Source organism: Vollenhovia emeryi, unplaced genomic scaffold, assembly GCF_000949405.1.
Source record: "Vollenhovia emeryi isolate VEMERY1.0 unplaced genomic scaffold, V.emery_V1.0 DF939151.1, whole genome shotgun sequence".
NCBI classification, from domain to species: domain Eukaryota; kingdom Metazoa; phylum Arthropoda; class Insecta; order Hymenoptera; family Formicidae; genus Vollenhovia; species Vollenhovia emeryi.
In genome coordinates this window covers 2126609-2146666 of record NW_011967215.1, presented here as the reverse complement: position 1 = coordinate 2146666, position 20058 = coordinate 2126609, and the positions used below count along the sequence as shown (strand labels likewise).

The 20058-nt window shown below is 47.2% G+C and overlaps 1 protein-coding gene across 10 annotated transcripts in view; it reads left to right on the top strand.

Annotated features, from left to right (window-relative positions):
• Positions 1-19464, top strand: part of LOC105565560 (plasma membrane calcium-transporting ATPase 2) — a 76000-nt gene extending 56536 nt beyond the window's left edge. For 9 of the 10 annotated variants that reach the window (XM_012018862.1, XM_012018860.1, XM_012018858.1 and 6 more), the window contains 3 exons: positions 2090-2222; positions 6057-6125; positions 14517-19464. In XM_012018862.1, the coding sequence (XP_011874252.1) occupies positions 2090-2222; positions 6057-6125; positions 14517-15050 (736 nt within the window). In that variant the 3' untranslated portion in view covers positions 15051-19464. The remainder of the gene's footprint in view (positions 1-2089; positions 2223-6056; positions 6126-14516) is intronic. The other variant, XM_012018865.1, reaches the window with a different exon arrangement.
• Positions 19465-20058: the final 594 nt, after the last annotated feature.

Genomic DNA, 20058 nt, shown 5'->3' with positions numbered 1-20058 from the left:
TCTCTCTCTCTCTCTCTCTCTCTCTCTCTCTCTCTCTCTCTCTCTCTCTCTCTCTCTCTCTCTCTCTCTCTCTCTCTCTCTCTCTCTCTCTCTCTCTCTCTCTCTCTCTCTCTCTCTCTCTCTGTACGCGAGTCGAGAGCACTACTAAAATGCTACACGAGCGGAAGGGTCAGCTAGCCAAAGGTTACAGGGAGTGTGTTCTCGCGAGGCTTTTACCGCCGAGTATGTAGTAACGGTACATGTACACCGCTTGTATAACACTACGGTATCCAGGCAGCCAGCCGGCTATTCACGCTGTAGTGTGTGTGCGTGTGCGCGTGTGTATGCCGTTTCGTAGGTGAACAGAAACCCGATATACATATTTCCCCGCGATATATCGTACGATATTGCACATGCATCCATCGTGTCCTGGCGAGAACCGATGGACGCGTGTGGTCGCTCGCCCCACGGAAGAGCGAGCCCCAAGTTGGGTTGGTCCCCAGGTTCGCGCGCATTTCTGATCTTCGAAGGGAGGGACACGCGTAAAAGACGCCCTCCACCGTCCACTTGGCTCATTTGATTCTTTTTTTTTTATTTCGCACGCGTTAGACGTTAATCACTGGCGTGACTTTCCGGACCAGCCCGGCGCATCATCTCGTCCATCGACGAGTGCCGTTCTCCACGCGAGAGCTTGTGCGAGAGTGCCTATAAATAGCGACGAGAGGCGACACGTAGTCGCGTCGGCACTACGCGCTTTTCGCGCTTGTGCGTCGCTCAACAGGTAAGGGGAGAATCGCACCTGCTTTCCGCCGAGGCGACGACCTGACGCAAAATTGACGACGCATCCTAAAAGAGATTAAAAAGAAAATAACAGACGAACGGAGGAGACGAAGCGACGAAGGTAAACCGAACGACACGAGCCGACGAAACGGAAACACGACGTATAACGCGCATTCCGAGAAGGTTGATCAAAGTGAAGAGCACTTTCTGTACCTCATCCTGGAGTAACGCTGAAGGGCTTTAAACCTGGAAAACTGATGCATATCTCTCTCTCTCTCTCTTTCTCACACACACACACACACACACACATGGGATATAAAGAGAAAAACCATGTATTCTCTCCATCATCTCGTGCGCATATCTTATATATCTTATATATCTTCTCCTCTCTTTCTCTCTCTCTCTCTCCCTTTCTATCTTTCTTTCTCGTTCTCTTCTTTCCACTCATTTCTCGCATCTCCTTTCTGCGCTTGCTATCGGTTGTAACACAGGAGGCTGAAATCGGCAGCGGTTGGAGTAAAAGTTTTGCCTCTAACGCTTCACACTGTGATTAATCCTGCACCATATCTTACGGTAGAATACACGACATATCCGCACTTGCACCTCCCACTGTGCATCTCCCCATTCACTGGAGTTTTCGCTAAACGGCCCGTTTGATGGTCGACGATTGAGACGATTTCTTCCCTCCTGTCAGAGATTAACTAGATACATCTTTTGCGTGTCCCCTTAAAGTCGGATGTCTCGGCTGGGTCGGTCGTCGACTCGGAAAAAGTACTATTTGGAATTCAGTGAGGGAATAAAAATTTATCTACCTGTATCTGCGCACCAAAGAACCGCGCACGTGTCTCGGGACTTTCGTCAACAGAAAATCGTTTCAACGTGCCGTCATCCATCGCGCCTGTTGGCAGACACTCCGCATCTCCTCACATTCTCCCGTCACGATAGAAATCGATCACTCACCGTACTTACACGCACGAACACGCACCTGACCACCACTTCTCGCCATCGCCCAGCCTTATCGCAATCACCGATAAACCTATTCTTTTACTCACACCATCGAGCCACGCGTAGCGTCAGCACGTCGTAATAGATTAGGGATTTCCGCTAGAGGAGCGAGGGGAAAAACGGAAAACGGTGTCGGGTGCAGCGCGCCGAGGAAACAGAACCGGTTGCGAAACGTCCGTTCTCGGCCGCCGAGAAAAAAGAAATACAAAAGAACAAAGAAAGAAATTAACAAAAACAAAGTATACCACACCATTCTCTATTCCATTCAGTTAACAGGAAGAATCCGAGTGATGAAGAAATGGTTTCATGTTTTTCTCAAAAACAGATGGGGCCGCGGCCAGCCGGATGATATCGGTGCGATCAATCTAGGAGACGAGAAATTCGACCCCGACTCGGATAAAAAGCCGCGTGCAGGACAAATTCTATGGATCCGTGGTCTAACACGGCTACAGACACAGGTAACTATCCCTATCTCTCTTTCTTTCTCTCTTTCTCTATCTATCTATCTTTCTCTGTCACTCTGTCTCTCTTTCTCTTTCTCATTCTCTCATTATCTCATCATTCAACAAGATTCAATATTCTCTCGATTCCTCTCTATTCACGAAAAACAGAAATAAGAAACCCAACAAATAATAATTAAAAAAGAAAAGAGACCGCCCCCGGATCCAGCGGGTCCAGGGTGGTGAGACCACACGAGTCACATACGGTCCTCTTAAACGTTTACGAAACTCTCAGGACTCTTTCTTTTTTTCTTTCTTCTCTTTTTTTCCTTTCTTTTTAACAGCGCGCGGGCGGCCATTCGACGCTCGTACGCACGTCGAACGTACGCGCGCGCGCGCGTGCGTATTTCTTTTATCACCAATATCGAATACGTATACAGAATATAATTAAATCCACTGCTACTTGTATACTACTACCACTACTCTACGTATTACCACCGACGGCGACGACAACAGCGAGCTGTTTAAGTTTTTGACCGTTACCTTGGTTTGCATTTTCATTTGAGTTCCACCGTTACCGCGTTTAGAGGGCCGCGGCGCGTTTTTTTTTTCTCCGCACTTGGACCCGATTAAAAGAGAGAACAAAAAACCGACGACCGTGTGCGATAAGAGTGCCTCAACAGACGATTGAACGCGTCCAAGTAGACGGATCGTTGACCGCCCACCATCGGCAAGCCGCTCGTGGGAGCGTTGCGGGAAACGATCTCTCGCCGAGGGAAGAGCGGAGAGCCACGCCACGCGATTTTCACACCACGGGCTCTCCCGCTCTCCCCTTCGGAGACGCGACATCGGACCGTGTGCCTCTTACCAATTAGGTACAACACGTGCACAATTTCATGTACATATATACATATTTATATCTATATATATTTCTAAACAAGTAAACTCAGTGTGTAAGTCTTACGCCGATAAGAAGCTAGGTCTAATCAGTCATGTCATTATCTCAGGTAGGGGAAATCGATCGCGGGCATCGATCGGCCGGAGATCGGTCGATCGGCCCCGCGATTAGGGTGACAGGACCGAACGTAGAGAAACGGCAGACAAGAGACGATAACGCGAGTAAAACGTTTTACCTCAACTCGTTACGACTCGACCAGCGTCACTGTTCGCGCATGCACGACTCTTCGACGAGAACGACGCACTGATAGGGTTGACGCACATACACTTTACACACATAGAGACCTGCCGTAGTAAACGCACAAACCAGTGCTTGTTCTCCGCCCGTATTCTTCCCCCCTCGTACTACGCGAGTACCGGCGATGCGGGAGGGTGGCGGGGGACAGTTGGGACCGGATCTCTCTTTATCCGTGGGATTTCCATGGGAAATCAGCTGTGAATCGAAATAATACGAATGCGGGACGAATGCATCGTCGGAGACGAAGAGCACACCTTGGTAATTCTCTCAGAAGATGCCAAAAGAGACTCTTCTCCCCTCTGCATCCCACGTCCAACCCCCCACCCCCCCTCGACATCATACGACGTTCGCCGACGTTCTTTTCGTATCTTGAAGTCGTATGAGAATTAACCGAGTGCCCCGCGGACCAAAGCCTGTACCAGTCGGTCGGAGAGATCGGATTTGTGAAACGGTGCAGCCCAGACTCGCCGGTTGTTTCGATCCGCTCTGATTCGATCATGCAAGTCGCAACGTCCGCCTGGTCCCGGCTTCTCCCGATCGCGGTGCCCCTCCCCCACATCCCTCAGAGAAGATCGCGAGTGTCGTGACCAATGCGTAGGGAGAATAGAACCACCAGCATCACCGATCTCTGATCGGGTCGAGTCTCCTGATACTACTTCCTGGCGTCAACGAGCTTTCGACCTAAAGCACATATATATCTTACATATATTTGCGCGTACATATATATATTACATATATATATTATATATACGTTTTCTTGTCCCGTACAGCTTGCATCCACAGTAGTTCTCCACAGACAGCCAGAACCAACTTAGCAGTGGTCCACGCAGTCCTCAGCCAATCTCTCTTTCTATATTCTCTCACTCTCTTTCTCTCCGTTTGTTCCCCCACCCCCCTCGGCCCCTCTCGCCCGATATCTGTCACGCTCGATTTCTCCCCTTTTCCCCCTTATATACGTTCTATACCCCTTTGGTCCTCGTGAAATTACGTGTCAGAAATGCTTTCATTCCCTCCACTCTTTTTCTCTATCTCTTTCGCTCTCTCTTTCTCTATCTCTCTCTCTCTCTCTCTTTCTCTTTCTTTCTCTCTCGGGAGGGCACGTCCGGAACCCCGAAAGTGTGTGCACCACTCTTCTCCGAGTCCAGTGATCGATGTCTATGTTTCCGCCGATCGACGAACTCGGAATACTCCTACCCCCGGGGGAGGTTCGCCCCCTTCAAGACTGTTGTCTCGTAAAGCATATACCTATATATATATATATATACTTCTCACCGTTCAAGCACCATTCTTGGATATATTCAAGTGACGTTAAGCAGGATGTTAATCGACCCCACGTGTAAGCACCTCGTGGTAACTTTCTTCGCCGAACTTTCTCTCGCAAGACGGTCTTTACACATCGACTCCGCCATACGATTTTCCCTCACTCGCCGTTAAAACGAGCGGACTCTTACGTAACTCGCGCCGGGAAACTCGCGTAAGTAGGTGTAGCCTGTCCCTTTCTCCCTCTCTTTTTCTCTCTCTCTCTCTCTCTCTTTCTCTCTCTCTCCTTCTTTGTACGTAACGTATCTAAATCCGTCGCCTGCCGGTTACACGTAATTAGCCGGCAAAACGAAACTTTCGTTGTCGCGCGTTGGTTCAAGAACGATGCGTAAAAGATTCATCCACTTCGCTATTGTCCTTAGCCGCCTTAGCCGCCTGCTATTCCTATCGATTTTACGTTGAAGCGGAAGGCTCTAACTCTGTCGCAGAAGTTAAAGCAGACGGTGCCGAACGACGGTGCGTTCGCGTACGCGTCGCGTTTACGTCCGGTAATCTACTGAGAACCGCCGGAGTCCCCGTTGTAAAAAGTCTACACGCATTTATGTATTTTGTTGCGATTAACTTGCGACGGCTATAAACGACAGGGCGACGACGTCGCAGCCGGCTAGCCGGCCGCAGTCTACAGCTAGCGATGCCCAGAGATAACGATTGCGGTCCGTTTCTCGTCGAAGAATCCCCGAAACACCCGATAACTCACTCTGTACGATGATTGCGCAGCGAACTTTTTTGCAATAATGTTAAATATCTGTCTATATCGAACTGTCAATCACACTTTGGCGGCTCGGGCTGCGGCGCGACAAAGAATACGACTGTCGCTGGTCCGTTGCAGCTCCGTTACAGCCGGTCACGATGCGATTAGCAAAAAAAAAATGACGTAGAACGGATGCACGAGTTGCACACAACGTGCGTAAGAAATTCTAGTCCATCTAGAAACTCGCGGCGATACGTATATATTTCCTTTCTCTCTCTCTGTCTGTCTCTCTACCAATTCTCTCTACTTTATATATTATATATATATAGCTACACTATACGTACTTTCTATTCTCTTTACATTCTCTTCCCCCTTTTTTCTCTGTAAACTTCGTCTGTCTCGCACAGTCAACGGTCGTGTTAAGTGTTCAATATCACGAGAAGCACACGTTAACGTAAAACGGCTTAACAAGAACCGAAAGGGAACAGAAAAAAAAATAATACAAAAGTAAAACAGAACGGAAAATCGAACAGACGATTAAGAAAGACAGAAAAGAGATAGGACAAGAAAAGAAAAAAAAATACAATTACCATGGAATGTCACGTGAAGCTAATGATGTAAAACTGGATGTGTCACCTACTTTCAGACGAGCAATAGAACTCTGGTGCAGAATGTATCTGTGACAGGCAGATCCCCTTCTCAGGATTACTACATGGTTAGTCCGCAAGTCCACTATCATCCGCAAGTTTGATCATTGTTTGACCGTGTTAAATAATAATCTGATTAACCGTTTCTCTCTATATTTATCTATACGTATATATTTTCATCGTCTTTCTTTGGTTCCTCTGATATATTCTTCATTTTTTTTTGCGACACTTTTTTGATCGATATGTACCATGTACTATGATTTCCTACAAGCAGACCTTTTTCAGTTTTGCCTTTTGTGTTCTCTATCTCTCTCTATCTCTATCTCTCTCTTCTACTACTACTAACTACTACTACTACTACTACTCTACTACTTATCTGTCTCTCTACACACGTCTCACAATGTCTGCATTTTGTTTAACAAGTAAGTGCTTGCGGACTGCGAGTTTCGATTAATATTTTTCGCCCGTGTGCTTATTATATATATATACATATATATATTATTACATGCGACACCCGTCTTTGTGGTTGATTCTAAACCATCCTCCACAAATAAAAAAAAAAAGAAAACCAGAAAACCGGCAGCCAGCATATATATATCGGCGTCGAGCAATTTGCATCGCCATGATTATTGTCACTGCGGCAGCTAATTATATCGTTCCTGTTGTCTTTCTTTGTTTTTTTCTTCTTTTTCTTTCTGTATCACCACCGCACCTGACTTTCTCTCTTTCTCTCTATCTCTTTCTTTTTTCTGTGGATCCCGTGTCGCGTAATACGATCGCACGCATAAGATCCGATCGTATATCGCTTCTCTCCCGATGTCACCAGCTCCTCCCATCTTCCTGTGCCTCTGTCAAGCGAGACACTAATGGGGCGCATGTTCGGTAAAACACGCTGTCCGGTTCACGCGTGACAACGAGAGAAAAAAAAAGCAAACAGCCGGCCACCGCCCACGTGGTCGGACCGTCACTGGCTATTGTTGTTGTTGCCGCGAGAGACACGTTGATGGCTTTGACGTTCGATGGATATACATTACGATTACGACCGTTTTGGCTGCCGTCATACGCTTCTCTCGATTGCCTCCCACCATCGTGTTCAAATCTTTTTTTCTTTCTTTCTTACGTGTCTCCTCTTCTCTGTCTTTTCGTTCTCTTTCATCCCCCTCTCCCCCCATCTTTCTCTCCCTTTCTCTTTCTTCCGCGTTTTCTTTTCCGCTCACGTCCTCTTAAGGTGTTGCATGTACGTGTATATGTGCGTTCTATTATTTTTTTTCCCCTCTTCTTTTGGCGCGTTCGGAGGCGCTCGTCAGCTGACTGGGATCGAACGGTCAAGGGCGAGCTGCGCAGCTTTCGGAGTGACGTGATCAGAGATGTACGGCGCTAACCGCGGTGTGTGCTACCCGTTTCCTCGAAACAAGAGCGCTGTTCCGCAGAAATGTTAGTTAAGGTTGACTGAGGTTCCGGTGATTCCCAGTCAGATCTACGTCCAGCTGCAGGGTTCTGGCCTTTGCTCCCGGTACTGTCTCCGTCTCCGGGAGGAGACCGGAGGCTCCAGTCGAGGCCCCGGTTAACGTTAACTAACGTTCCAAGGAACGGCCCGCCAAACACTGGATATACACTGGACAAGTCTTCTCTTTTTTTTCGATCTGTGTTCGCTTTCTTGTGTGAGCATCGTTTTTTTTTCTTTCTTTCATTTCCGGCGTACGACTCGCTCAGTCGGCCGGCCCTTCTCTACACACGCGCCGTGTACATTCGCTTCCCCTTTGCCTCTCTCATTTCTTTTATTTGTTTTTAATTACTGCAGTGTGAGCATTGCTGTGATGATTGATTAACACGTGATGTACGATGTTATTACCGTACGTTGTAATATCGATGTGCGCGCGTGTGACATGTACTTTTTTTTTATTATTATTGTGCGTCTTTAACGTGCACAGTGTGTATGTATATATATATCTGTATATTCAATATATATTGCATTGTGCGTTCTGTACCGATGCGAGGGACAAACAACTCGCTCGGACACCGAAACGCGCGACGCTCCGCCAAAATTTCTTTCCGAAAAAAATACCAAAAAAGTACAATCTGGCGTTCGTACGGCGAGAGTGCGCGCTCGATCGCGCGTTTCTCGTACAATTCGGCACTACCGTTCGTCGAGTCTCACACAACTTTTCCCCCCGTACATCCCTCTACAGACGGTACATCGAAATTTCTCTCTACCCCGCGTTCACTCGAGTCGAACGCGAGTCAAACGCGTCAGCGATCGACAGCACACGTGTATCTGCGTTATCAGTTCCTCAAAATTTTTAACTCTATCGACTTTATCTCTCTTTCTCTCTATTTCCGATTCGATGCTCGCTCAGACGACTGGAGCCGAATACGAATCTTGGTGTCTCGTCCGTTTCTCGATGAGAGTGTCGCTCTGAGAAAGACTCGTCGAGATCTAATCGTCCAGGTATCCCCCGAGGTATCCGACGAGTTTAAGGGGATGCTGGAGTGATTCTGCACTTTTGGCACCTTTTGCTCCTGAAACGGTCAATTCGTGAAAGCATTTGTGTAATATACAAATTAGGTGGCTTTTGTGTACAGACCGATAGTGTCCCACTATTCAGATTAAGTGAAAGAACAACATGGTATCATTGAAAGTAAGTTTAGGAGCTTAACAAGAAGTCTATTCACTTGAATAAGTTATAGGTTACCTAACCGAACTCATTCGAGTGAATGGATTTTGTGTTAGTCTTCTAAACTTAATTTCAATGATACCACGCTGTTTTCTGATTTAGTCCGAATAGTGGCACACTGTCGTACACAAAAGCCACATAATTTGTATATTACACGAGTGTTTTCACGAATTAACAGTTCTAGGAGCAAAAGGTGCCAAAAGTGCAGCATCACTCCAGCATCCCCTTAAGGTAGTTTGCGTTTGGTTAACATCTCGCGATATTTATTTTAACTGGTGGGGGAAGAAAGCCAATGCGAGCCAGACGCAGGCGATCGTGCGAAAATGTCCAATATGGAACTTTTTCTTGAATTTGTAATTTAATCAAACGTTTCGACCCATTTTCGGGTCATCCTCATTTCTTTTAATATCCTTGTCCATTTGACGAGTCGAAAGAAGAATGCAAGGACGGCTGTTTAACGTTGATCGATGTTAAAAGTAAATCAGCAACTGCAGGCGCCTTTCGCCATCCGTGGAAGACGGTGTCTGATCAGCGGCGGTTCTTTTCACTTAGCGCCCGTGACATCTCGAGGCGCTTGCACGACGCGACACTCGAATCGCTACGACGACGTTGCACTTGGACGTGTTCCACGACTTCAGTCGTGCTCGGTTCTCCTCTTTCTCGATCTCTCATTTTGAAACTCTCTCTCGCTCTCTTCCTCTCTTTCTCTCTTTCTTTCTCTCGCTCTCGCTCGAGAGGGAGAAATTGCCTTTCCTCTGTCTCTGTAGAAGATTTGCAGCGTGAAAAGCGGTGAAAGAAACGCTAAGAAACGAGAGAGACCCGCGCGCCACGTGGTAATCTGTTCGTCGACACGTGTGCGACACGCGCACAGGAGGGAAAAGAAACAAGAAAACATGCTCCTACCCACTCACACTTACACATTGTCACACACATGCGCGCGCGCGCACGCACGCACACACACACACACACACACACACACACACACACACACACACACACACACACACACACACACAAAATACCCACAAAATGTACCAGAGACGAAAATGGAGAAAACGCGATGGAGATGGTCATTAGCGAACGCCGATGCAATCCGCGTAAAAAAAAGAGCTACTAATTGTGCGCGCTGAAAGCAAAAAAAAGTAGTGTTTTATTAGCGAAGATGTGAAAAAAAGAAGCGAGTGCCGAGACTGATGGTTATAATTTGTGGTTTGTTAGCCAGCGGAACCCATTCGAGAGACTGAGGTATAACGGGGCGGCAGTTTTGCCCGCCGCCACACTTATCCTGTCGGAGTACAAACAAGTACGTAGCTCATGTAGATGATCGCCTGCCGTACACATAATACGTTGTTATAATCATCAAAAACCCGCCAGTACGCGTGTACGCATATATATTTTACCTTACTACATTATAATATCGTCATACACGACGGATCGTCGACGTGCGTAACACACACCATGTGCGTGCACGATGGAAACGTCTCGCCGTCTTGATCTCTCCCTCCCTCTCTGAGTCAGAAATTTTTTCGCATTTTGATCTCGATGCTCGGGAGCGGCTTGCGGATCGCCCGGGGCCGCCTACGCGCCAACGGGAACGAGCCTCCACGAGCGCGAATTCGATCCCAATATTCCAATATCATACCCGATGTGATATCTTAATATTTGGATCCCGGTGAGGAACGTTCCCGGCGCCACGGTGCGGTCCAGCTCCTCGAGATTCCAGATCGCTTTCGATTCCCGCAGCGATTCCAGATCGCTCTCTCTCTGCGGGGATCGGTCCTGTGGAAACCGATCGGTTCTAGTAACTAGACGGAGACTCCGGACTCCGATTGATAATGACGACGACGATGGCTACGACGACGACGAGGTTCGTCGTGGCGACGATACCGGACGCTCTCCCGTCCTCCCGAGAGGCGTCGTCGGCGCGTGTCTCGGCGGCGATGTCACGACGGCGACGATTCGAGATGCACGGATTACTATTACATTGAACGAAGTGTTACGTCACACTAATGTGTTTTCTTTGTGTAGCGGGGGGTGTGGGTTGCGGTCGGTGGGCCCTCCCCCGTCCGTCGGGGACCGCGACAGTACCCGGCAGATCCACCGGCCCGCCCGCGCTTTCTTTTTCTCAGTAGCCTAGTGTCTGAGTGTGCTGTGTGTTTCTGTATCACCCCCTGTCCCTCTCCAGCCCGCCGCCCCCTCGTTCGCTACCCCTTCGTGTGTGTAACTTGGACGCGATGGTTTCGCGTCGGTATCACTGCGGACATATCGAGTGTCGTTCACTTCTTTGTCTGATCGATCGTACATTTTTCACCTCTTTTTATTTCGTTCTTTTTTTTACTTTTTTTTTGGTAGCGTCACCAGTTCGTTTATTGGCTCGTTCGTTCGTTCGTGGGTAGATCGTGCAAAATCGTGCCGACTTTCATCAACGCGAGTGATGACACCAAATAGCTTGTCCCTCCTCCTCTTCCTCAAACACGTCTAGCGACTAAAAACCGAGCTTTCTCCGCTTCCACCCATCGTCGGTCGGTCTTACGGTCTTTCCTCTCGACGCCGCAGGAACGCCAGGAAACAGCGTGTGCGTCGATTTTGACTTTTTTCTAGGTCGGTGGTCGATGTCGTAGTAACCCTCGAGAATTGAGGTAACGTGTCGTAGATCTCGATGGTGTGCTGTGTTTATTAAGTAGGAAGAAGGGTTGCAAACTTGTATGAAGTAGCATTGCTGCATCGTGCGCACAGTCCTTCTCTCACGTGGCGGTGATCCTTGATCCTGAATCCGTCTCTGCGAGTCGATATATTGCCAGACATTACACGTGACTCTCTCCGAGAGAACAGTCTCGTTTGATGGGAGGCTCAATCGAGCCGTTAGCGAAATCGATCATAGTCGCTTTCAGCGGATCGGCGTGATTTATGTATTTATTATCACTCGACGCGTTTGTGCACTCACTTGAAATTCTCAGTCGTCCCGCGTAAAGTTCTTTTCCGGATCGACGCGACGACCTGGAAACGCAAAGTGCTTTCTTACGCGGTTTAATATCACGCGCGCGCTCTTCTCGAGAAGATGATCGGGGCGTCTAATTTCATTCTCGCTTGGTTTCTCTCGATTCAGTAAAAGCTTGGCACTCTCAATCGGTCGTTCGATGCCTCTCGCGACGGATAGTCGCCGAGCGAACGCCGAGACAATCCCTCCCGTGGCTGTGCTAAGTATTTTTTTAAATGTTATTTTGTCCATCGCTTTTGTACAAATATTTCAGAGGAGTGCAAGAAGTATCGATAGAAACGAAGGTTTCTGCGAAAGACGGAAGATCGCCGCGCTTAGCCACGGAAAGAGATAACCGTTGTTGTATCCAGTTGGAATCTCCCGTCACCTCCTCTCTGTTCCCTCTTTGTTAGCGTGCGAGTGTGCGCGTGTGAGTGTGTGTGCACGGTTGGCCAATTTATGCATCGACTTTATTTTTTGTTTGCCCGAGGTCTAACACCACCGTTTCGTATCGAGTGCCAATTAGAGGGTTTAACACTATGTGGTCTGTGTTGTTGTGAAAGAAAAAAAAAGGACCTCGAAACAATCTCAATCGCGGACCAACATCCGCGCGACTGTCGGCATGCATCATTCGCGATTCCGATCGCGAGAGCAGAGACGCCTCTTCGCGCATCAGAGTGCTCGGAAAAGTCAGAGCCAGATCGAGCAGATTCGAGGTGCAGACACGAAAGAAGGAGAATCTCCTCATAAATCCGCGGTAATAATCTCACCTGAGATTCTCACTCGTGTTCCTTTCAACTCTAGTCTCCTACATTCCGCTTCTTCGAGTAGAACTTTCGTTACCTTGAATGGCCCTGTCTCTGATCTGGCCTTGACCGCATTTTTTTTCTCTCTCGCAGACACGCAGAATGTCTTAAACACGTACTCCTACAACAGAACGACGAGAGACCGTTTCAACCAGCTCTGAACCGTCTCTCCGGATCTTTAGCAAGAGAACATATCTGATCACAGCGTATGAGACTTGCGTAGTTACGTAGAAAAACGTGTTGAGTGTTGAAACCGCACACAGTGTGTCGAAACTGGCTACCATACGTGAAGCTACTACTACCGCGAAGATTACTTATACGTAGGAGAAGCAACTAATCCACCCTGTCTCTTTATCACGAACGTGCATCATATCTTAATCTCCGTTAGTGCTCCTTCGCTTTACTTAACTGTTATTCGTACTACACCAACATCACCAACCACACTGTGTCTGTCTCTGTCTGAGCTTCTGTCTTACCCCTATTATACACTCTGTTGACACTCCAAGCCGTAGAGGAGCGGTTACAAGCGTGCGAATGCCTCGGCAGACTCGCTCGCGAACGGTTCAGGACTGTTGCGGACCATTCCTAATTGGGTAACTATTGCGAAACCGTTTGGACCCGCGTTGGCACCCCCGTAGCCGCGAAGCTCTGCTCGTTTCCCTTTCGCGTCGAAATTAATCGCGGAGCGATCGCTAATGAGAAGGAGCTGGTCGTCTATGTATTTGTTTTTGTTACAAATTTTGTGTAATTACCTCATGGATGTTATTGTCTATACGTAGTACCTATCATTAGTAAAACTTTAGTAATTTTTAATAACGATGGGAACTACGTGACGATTAGAGGAATTACATTTTTCGAAATTGTTGAAAGCGAGATGCAGCTTAACATCGATCTCGATGACGCAGAGAAATGGATTCGATTTATATTAGGTTGCATTTTGCGAATAATTGCAGTTATTTTTATTGTATATTTTTTCGGCTGACGTACAGTAACGCCGAGTAAATAGACCAAAGGTAATGTGCGATAGTAATAGTCTGAAAACTATGATCTACGCAAAAGACTTTCTGGCGGGTCTTTTATTATATTTAAAATCATCGACTTGACTTAAAATTTGGCTGAAGTGATTTATTGTCCTTTTCTAGAAATGTGAGTCAGAATTAAACGCTCGCTAACGCAGCCGACAAAGTCGGACACTATCTAAGCAGATAAGTGCGAAAAACACTTTAGTCCTTCCTGCCACAATCACCGTTACAATATCCCGATAGTTGCTTCGTCGATGTTCTCGTTCGCGATCGCTTCCGGTCAATCCTAGATCGCAAGGGCCGATGACGCTCGTTATTAGCGTCCCTAGCACCTTCGTCCGAAGTGACGAAGGGAGGCTCTCATCTGCGAGGACGTCCGCGCGTCGTCCGCGTTCGGTCGTGTTGGTCCCCGATCCGATGATCACGAACTCCATCACGAAACCCCACAAATCGCCGTGTGTAGGTAGGTACGCATAAAATTGACGTAGATTGCGCATGCGATGGCGATAACTGAGCCCGTATAACTCTAGCTTGCACTACTCGGTGGTACAGCGAGATCGTAGGGGAATCGAACGCCCCGACGTTATTGTAATAGTATCCCTCTCGTTTAGCTCAGTTTGCCCCCGCCGTTTAGCTCACGAATTCGGGTGAAATGCAACCAAGTCGACAGGCGAAGGAACTCACGTCACGGACAAAAAGAAAAAGGAGAGATAAACATTCGCGATTACTGAAAAAACAAGAATTAAAATAAAAGTTAAACGCATCTGTATAATCATAAAAACACGACTACAGCTACCAGAACAACGACAAGACCAGAGTACGCCGACACTCGGGGGACACTCAATAAAGATAAAAAGGGGACACACCGTAACACACCTCTGCGCGAAAAAAAGAAAAACAATACGAATATACGGCGTGCTTGTGTGTTGCTGGCTTGCCTCCTCGCTTCCTGATAGAACGTCCTTCCCTGTTTTTGCAGCTTCGAGTAATCAGAGCGTTCAAGTCGACTCTGGAAGATCTGGAGGAGCGTCGCTCTGTCCATAGTTTACACAGCTTACACAGTATGCGCAGTTCACGCAGCCACACCGGGCCCCGACCACTCTCTGACTTCACATACATTGACGAAGACCCGACAAACACCACCACCACCGCGCAGAACGCCGCCTACAACAAGTCCTCTAATAGGAGTGCCGAGCCGATGATGAGTCAGGATTACGAGACAAACTACAGAGGATCCTCCAGGATGCAACAACAGTCCCTCAACAGCCCCGCCTCGCCGTTGTTGCTGAGCGTGACCGGGCCGGCCAACGCGTACAATCATCATTACACCATCACCAATACCATCACCGACAATAGATCCCCCTCTAGTAACGCCCTTAATCAGCCCCTGAGTCCCAATCACATGGCGCCGATGAGCAGCAATAGAGACAACACCGGGAATTCCCTGCTTCTGAGTTCCAACAATTTGGTCCTACCGGAGCTGACCAAGCTCGTGCACGAGACCAGCATCTAAAGACTTCTTCTCTCTTCTCTGTGTATCGTCTCATTCCATCCCTTTCCATCCCCCCTCTCCATCTTCTATTTTTTTTTCCATCGTCGATTCGCGATCCAGAGCTCATTTCATTTCATCCCCTCGTCGTTTCTTGCTTCGAGTCTATCTGTCCGTCCCTTAATTCGATATCCCTTATTGCGTTCCCTCCATCCGTCATTCTTCTCTCCCTCTACTGTGTAGAGGGATTTGTACATATTCTGTCCCTGTAATCTCTCGCCCTCGTATGCTTCGCGAGATCTCGCTCGATCCTACGACCTCATTCGATCGGTAAAGAGAAGGCAGTATCATCGTCCACGTAAACGATATGGACTCATTCTCGTTCTACGCGTTCACCATCTACTTCTCTGCTTTTAAAATACGTCTCGTCATTCGTCTCTATTTCCGCCACCTCTTTTCCGAGAGCGTACTTACCGGAACGATCTTGCTCGTTTCGGTCGCCGAGTTCTCTGTCCTCCTTGATTCTTTCTTCCGCCGCCCCTCTCTGCCCCTCTGACGAAAAACTTTTTACCACTCGCTCAACGGGGACGGCGGACCTGATCTGATCTCAAAGGGGTCGAAACGCGCCAATTTGGAGGATGTGCCTACACACACGAACAAAGCGCGACATTCGCAAATCGCGAGCTCTTGCTAAAATCGTACGCTGTACTTAAGGCGCGAGCGTGACTCGAGGAGGAAAGGAGGGAGGAATGGTTGCCAAAATCGAGGGGAGATTTTACTCCGCGGGTATCGCGATAGTTTGCGAATGGCACGTTCTCGTGCATGGGCTGTACACACACACACACATATATATATATATGTATATATGTGTGTGTGTATATCAAATGGTATACAGGGGTCCTGCTTTCAAGCGCTTCTTTCCCGTACCCCGACTCTGTGTTCATCGGGTGAAAGTACTATTTTCGCATTTTGTAGGGTAGCGTTCTGGGGTTCATCGTTCGTTGAACGACGGGCTGCGACGCGACTGTGCCAGCTGTAAAAAAAAAGGGAAGGGAAGCGCGAAAGCGGAATCTAATTGACGCGCAGCTCGCGTAACAATACTCTCAGACACTCCTGAAAGTAATTAACGCTAATTAATTAGTTACTTTGTAACAGTTACTTGTGTCTTTTATCACGTCGTAGCTTGACGGCAGATTTTTGTCTCAAGTAGTGTATTAAGCGGAGAGACATTTCTAAGTGCTACCATAAGATATTAATAAACAGGATGTTCACTTTTTTAAGAGTTTTTTCTAGATAAAGATTTTGTACGTTCCATTGAAATGGCAATCGTGTCAAACAGCAAACTGTCGCAGCCCGTGTAAAGTCTGATATTAAATATAAACGACCAAATCGATTATCATAGAAGGATGACGATTGTACGACGATGTCCGTACATGAAAATAGTATTTTATCCGTATACTTGACAAACGTAGACGGCGCTTAAGTGCTTGTCCGCTTATCAACCGACCTCGTACAACCGTTTACTTATTTATCTACCTATCTTATACTACTGACCAATAATTGGTGACGAAAATGACTTAACTTTACTTTATGACTATGTGCTGATCTATTATTGTACAGAAAAAATTCTAGATAATGTCTATCTTTCCCTCTTGTGACGAAAGACCATTTTTTTCTTGTTAAGTAGTAAGAGTCTATTAATAGCAAATTTTATTATACGTCCAAGATAAGATAATTTTTTTCTAAATTAATTGTCTATTCCAAGAAAAACTGTCCTTCATCCGAAGAATCTATTCGTACACAATGTTTCTTCCTTTCGGGAAGTCTCTTCGCTCGAGCGTTCGCCAATTTGACGGTCAGCAGTGATCACCCGTCACTCGTTTGCTTGCCTGTTTGAGATTGAATGTGAATGTGTCTGTTCGTTCGATGACTGCGCGATGCGACCGATGACGATCCAACGGATCGTCGAGGACGACAAGGACGTCACGGACGATAATCTACCTCGACAGAGATAAATCCTCGCGGACTAACACTTCTAACTGCCCTTCGCGAGTGCGACTAACAAAGAAGAGAACTTATCTTCCGCCCCCGGCCCGAGGGGGAATAAAAGACGCGCGTTTCGACGCCGCACGAGCGACAGATAATCGCTCGATCGCGATCGACAATCGAAAGGTATCCGAGAAGGTGTCCATTTACCACGAATCTTCTCGCGTATACGCGACGTCGCGTCGGAAAACGTATACGCGACTCGAGGCTGAATGTACTTACATCTTCACCGTCACGCCTCGATCTCTTCTATCTTCACAGCTTCACCGTCACTCTCGCGAGCGGGCCTGGTCCACGTGTCGCTGGTCCTCAAGCAGAAAATCAAGAATAATTAGACTTAAGGGAGTTAGAGCCGAATTTTTCGATAAGGTACATCCATCTAATTTTAATCGCAATCGATTTTTATAAAATCCAATCTATTCTTTCCAACTTATATATTTCAGAAGTATACTAATATCTTTGACATCTTAAATTATTCTCTAATCTATAAAGAAAAACTTCTAAATGTGCCATAGAGAAGACGAATATCCTAAATAGAAGTAACTTACTATTTCTCATGTTTATCTTTATGGGAGAAAATTTAGCGCTTACCTAAACGTGTGATTTAAATATAGGCCGCTTCACGATTCATCCAGCCCCGTCTCGAGTCCTTTCTTCTCGGCGTGTCTCCTTTGTGACTACCTTCGAGCATTCATTCATCTCCCTCTGTCTCTTTTTCTCTTATCTGTGTCTCTTCTTGGCTGTCTCGAAGAACCAAATTCCGCCGGATGATCCAAACGGATAGGACCCAATCTCTTTCTTTCTCTCCTTTTCTCTTTTTCTCTCTTTCTCTCTTTCGACTACTCGAGACGAATCGCGGGGGCTCAGAGCGTTGGGAATCGTCGTCCGACAGAGAAATCCCGTCCCCACTTTCTCGTTCGAGTGAAAAAGAAGAAATAAGAGAAATAAGTAAGAGGAAAAGTTGTCTAGCCGAAAGTACGATGAGGAAGGAAATTAATGGTGTGACCGCAAACTATATGCAGGACGGTTACCGCTCGTTATCAATGTTCTTTGCCGAGCGTCGAATGTGACCGAACGGCGAATGAATATATATATACACGCGACGACGAGATGTATGACGATGTCGTTATGGACGGAGAGACGGAGGAGCATTCTCGCTCTCGATATTGTAATGTAAGTTATTTAATTTTACTCAACTCGTGTCAACGCGCGCGCTCCTCATTTATTTATGAATCTTGTAACTTAAAGACGAGGGAGCCCCCGTGCCGCGGGGGGTTGCGAGCGCGATCTTCCCCGATAAAACGCGCCGACCGAGATTCGTCGTCGATCGGCATTTCCAGGGAATCGCCACCGCGTGAGTTTTCGTGGTCCCGGGATGACGGAGACCGACGCGCGCAATCCCGACAGGGGTTGCCCAAGTTCCGGCGCCGTTTCCTTCGCTCCTTTCAACCGTTGTGCGCGAAACGAGACGTACACTTTCCCCCCCGTCGGAAAATTCGAATTTACGTCGGTTTCGATTCCCGCTGGTTCGCCACGTTCCATTTTCCCGCGAGGAGGGGAATATCCTCCGCTTGGAAACGAAAGAATGTACTTAAACCGTCGGATCTCGTTATCTACGTTGGCTTTATTTATCCCGCTGCCGCTCCTTCCTCGGTTTTCTCCGTCTTATCTCTTTGTGTTCTCCGTGTCTTCCTCGAGACGTCGAGGCCACTCAAAAGGCGGAAAGGTTTATTTTACAAATGTAATTTATTTTACGTGATAAGGTTAATCGACACTGGGATAATTGTGACTACGCGACATTTTCCAACGAATTAAACTTTAATATCGATATTAAAGTTTTCAGTTTGTTCGTTAGATTAAATATTTTCAATGGACTCATTTGAAATTTTAATGTTGGAAATTATGTCGCGGTGCCGCGATTATCACTGTCACGGTTATCTTCCCCCTCCCTCCCCATCCCTCTTTCCAGCCTCTCGTTCGAGGATTGACGAGATACGCGAGATTCGATCGCCGGAAGACGGAACGTGGGATTGCCGAGGATCCTTCCTACTTTTTGTTTTCCTCCCTCTTTCTTTTTGTAACCAGTCAGTAACTTAATTCGACAAATCGAACACGACAAGACGTCGTTGATTTTAAATGTGTCTGCTACTGCCAGCGCGTTAACCCACGTCGAGAAAAGTAAGGATAAAGATATACAAAGGATATACAAACACAATGCAGAACTAGAAGGAGCTGTGAAAAAAAAAAAGAAATAAAACACTTAGTCGTTAGGTCTTCTCCTGGTTGCGACGTTTCGGCCGCCCCTGTATAACGCGACGTAAGGGCCCCCCGCTGAGCAGAACACGAATACGAGTTCGAACGGGCCGACAATCATCATCCGCGCGATGAAATTGAAAGTTAAAGAGCTACGCACCGTATAGTACAATTAACATAAGATACAGTGACACGATTGATCTAGTGTAGGCGAAATCGAAATTTCAAAGTAATCGCGAATGATCGAAAGTTGGACGGGAAGATCAATCGTCGAGTGACCCAGGTATCTCTTCGAGATTCAAATACGAGATGTCCGACGATGGGATCACTCTTAAAAAATCAATATTGATCGTACACGATGCTCGACGGGTAAAATTATTATCTCTTCTATGTAACAGGACGCACGTAACTTTCAGATTCGTACGAAGGGACTTCGTCCGAGTAGTCAAAATTTGAGAAGGATTGACAAGACACTGCTTTCGGTAGCGGTCGCAGGAACAATTTCCCGGACGCATCGGCGGGCGGTCCTTATGACGTGGGCGCATAAATCGAATCTTGGTGCATGCCACTCCACAATTACTTCAGTAGCATCGAGTTAGAGAGTTCCGTTTGCTCTTGCAGTCGCGTAAGGTCCGTATTACATTACTCGTTATTACGCAATAATTTGTCGCGTGCACGCTAATCAACCTGATGAAGTTGCGGAGACCCCGGAAAGGGGAGGGGTCTGACGAAC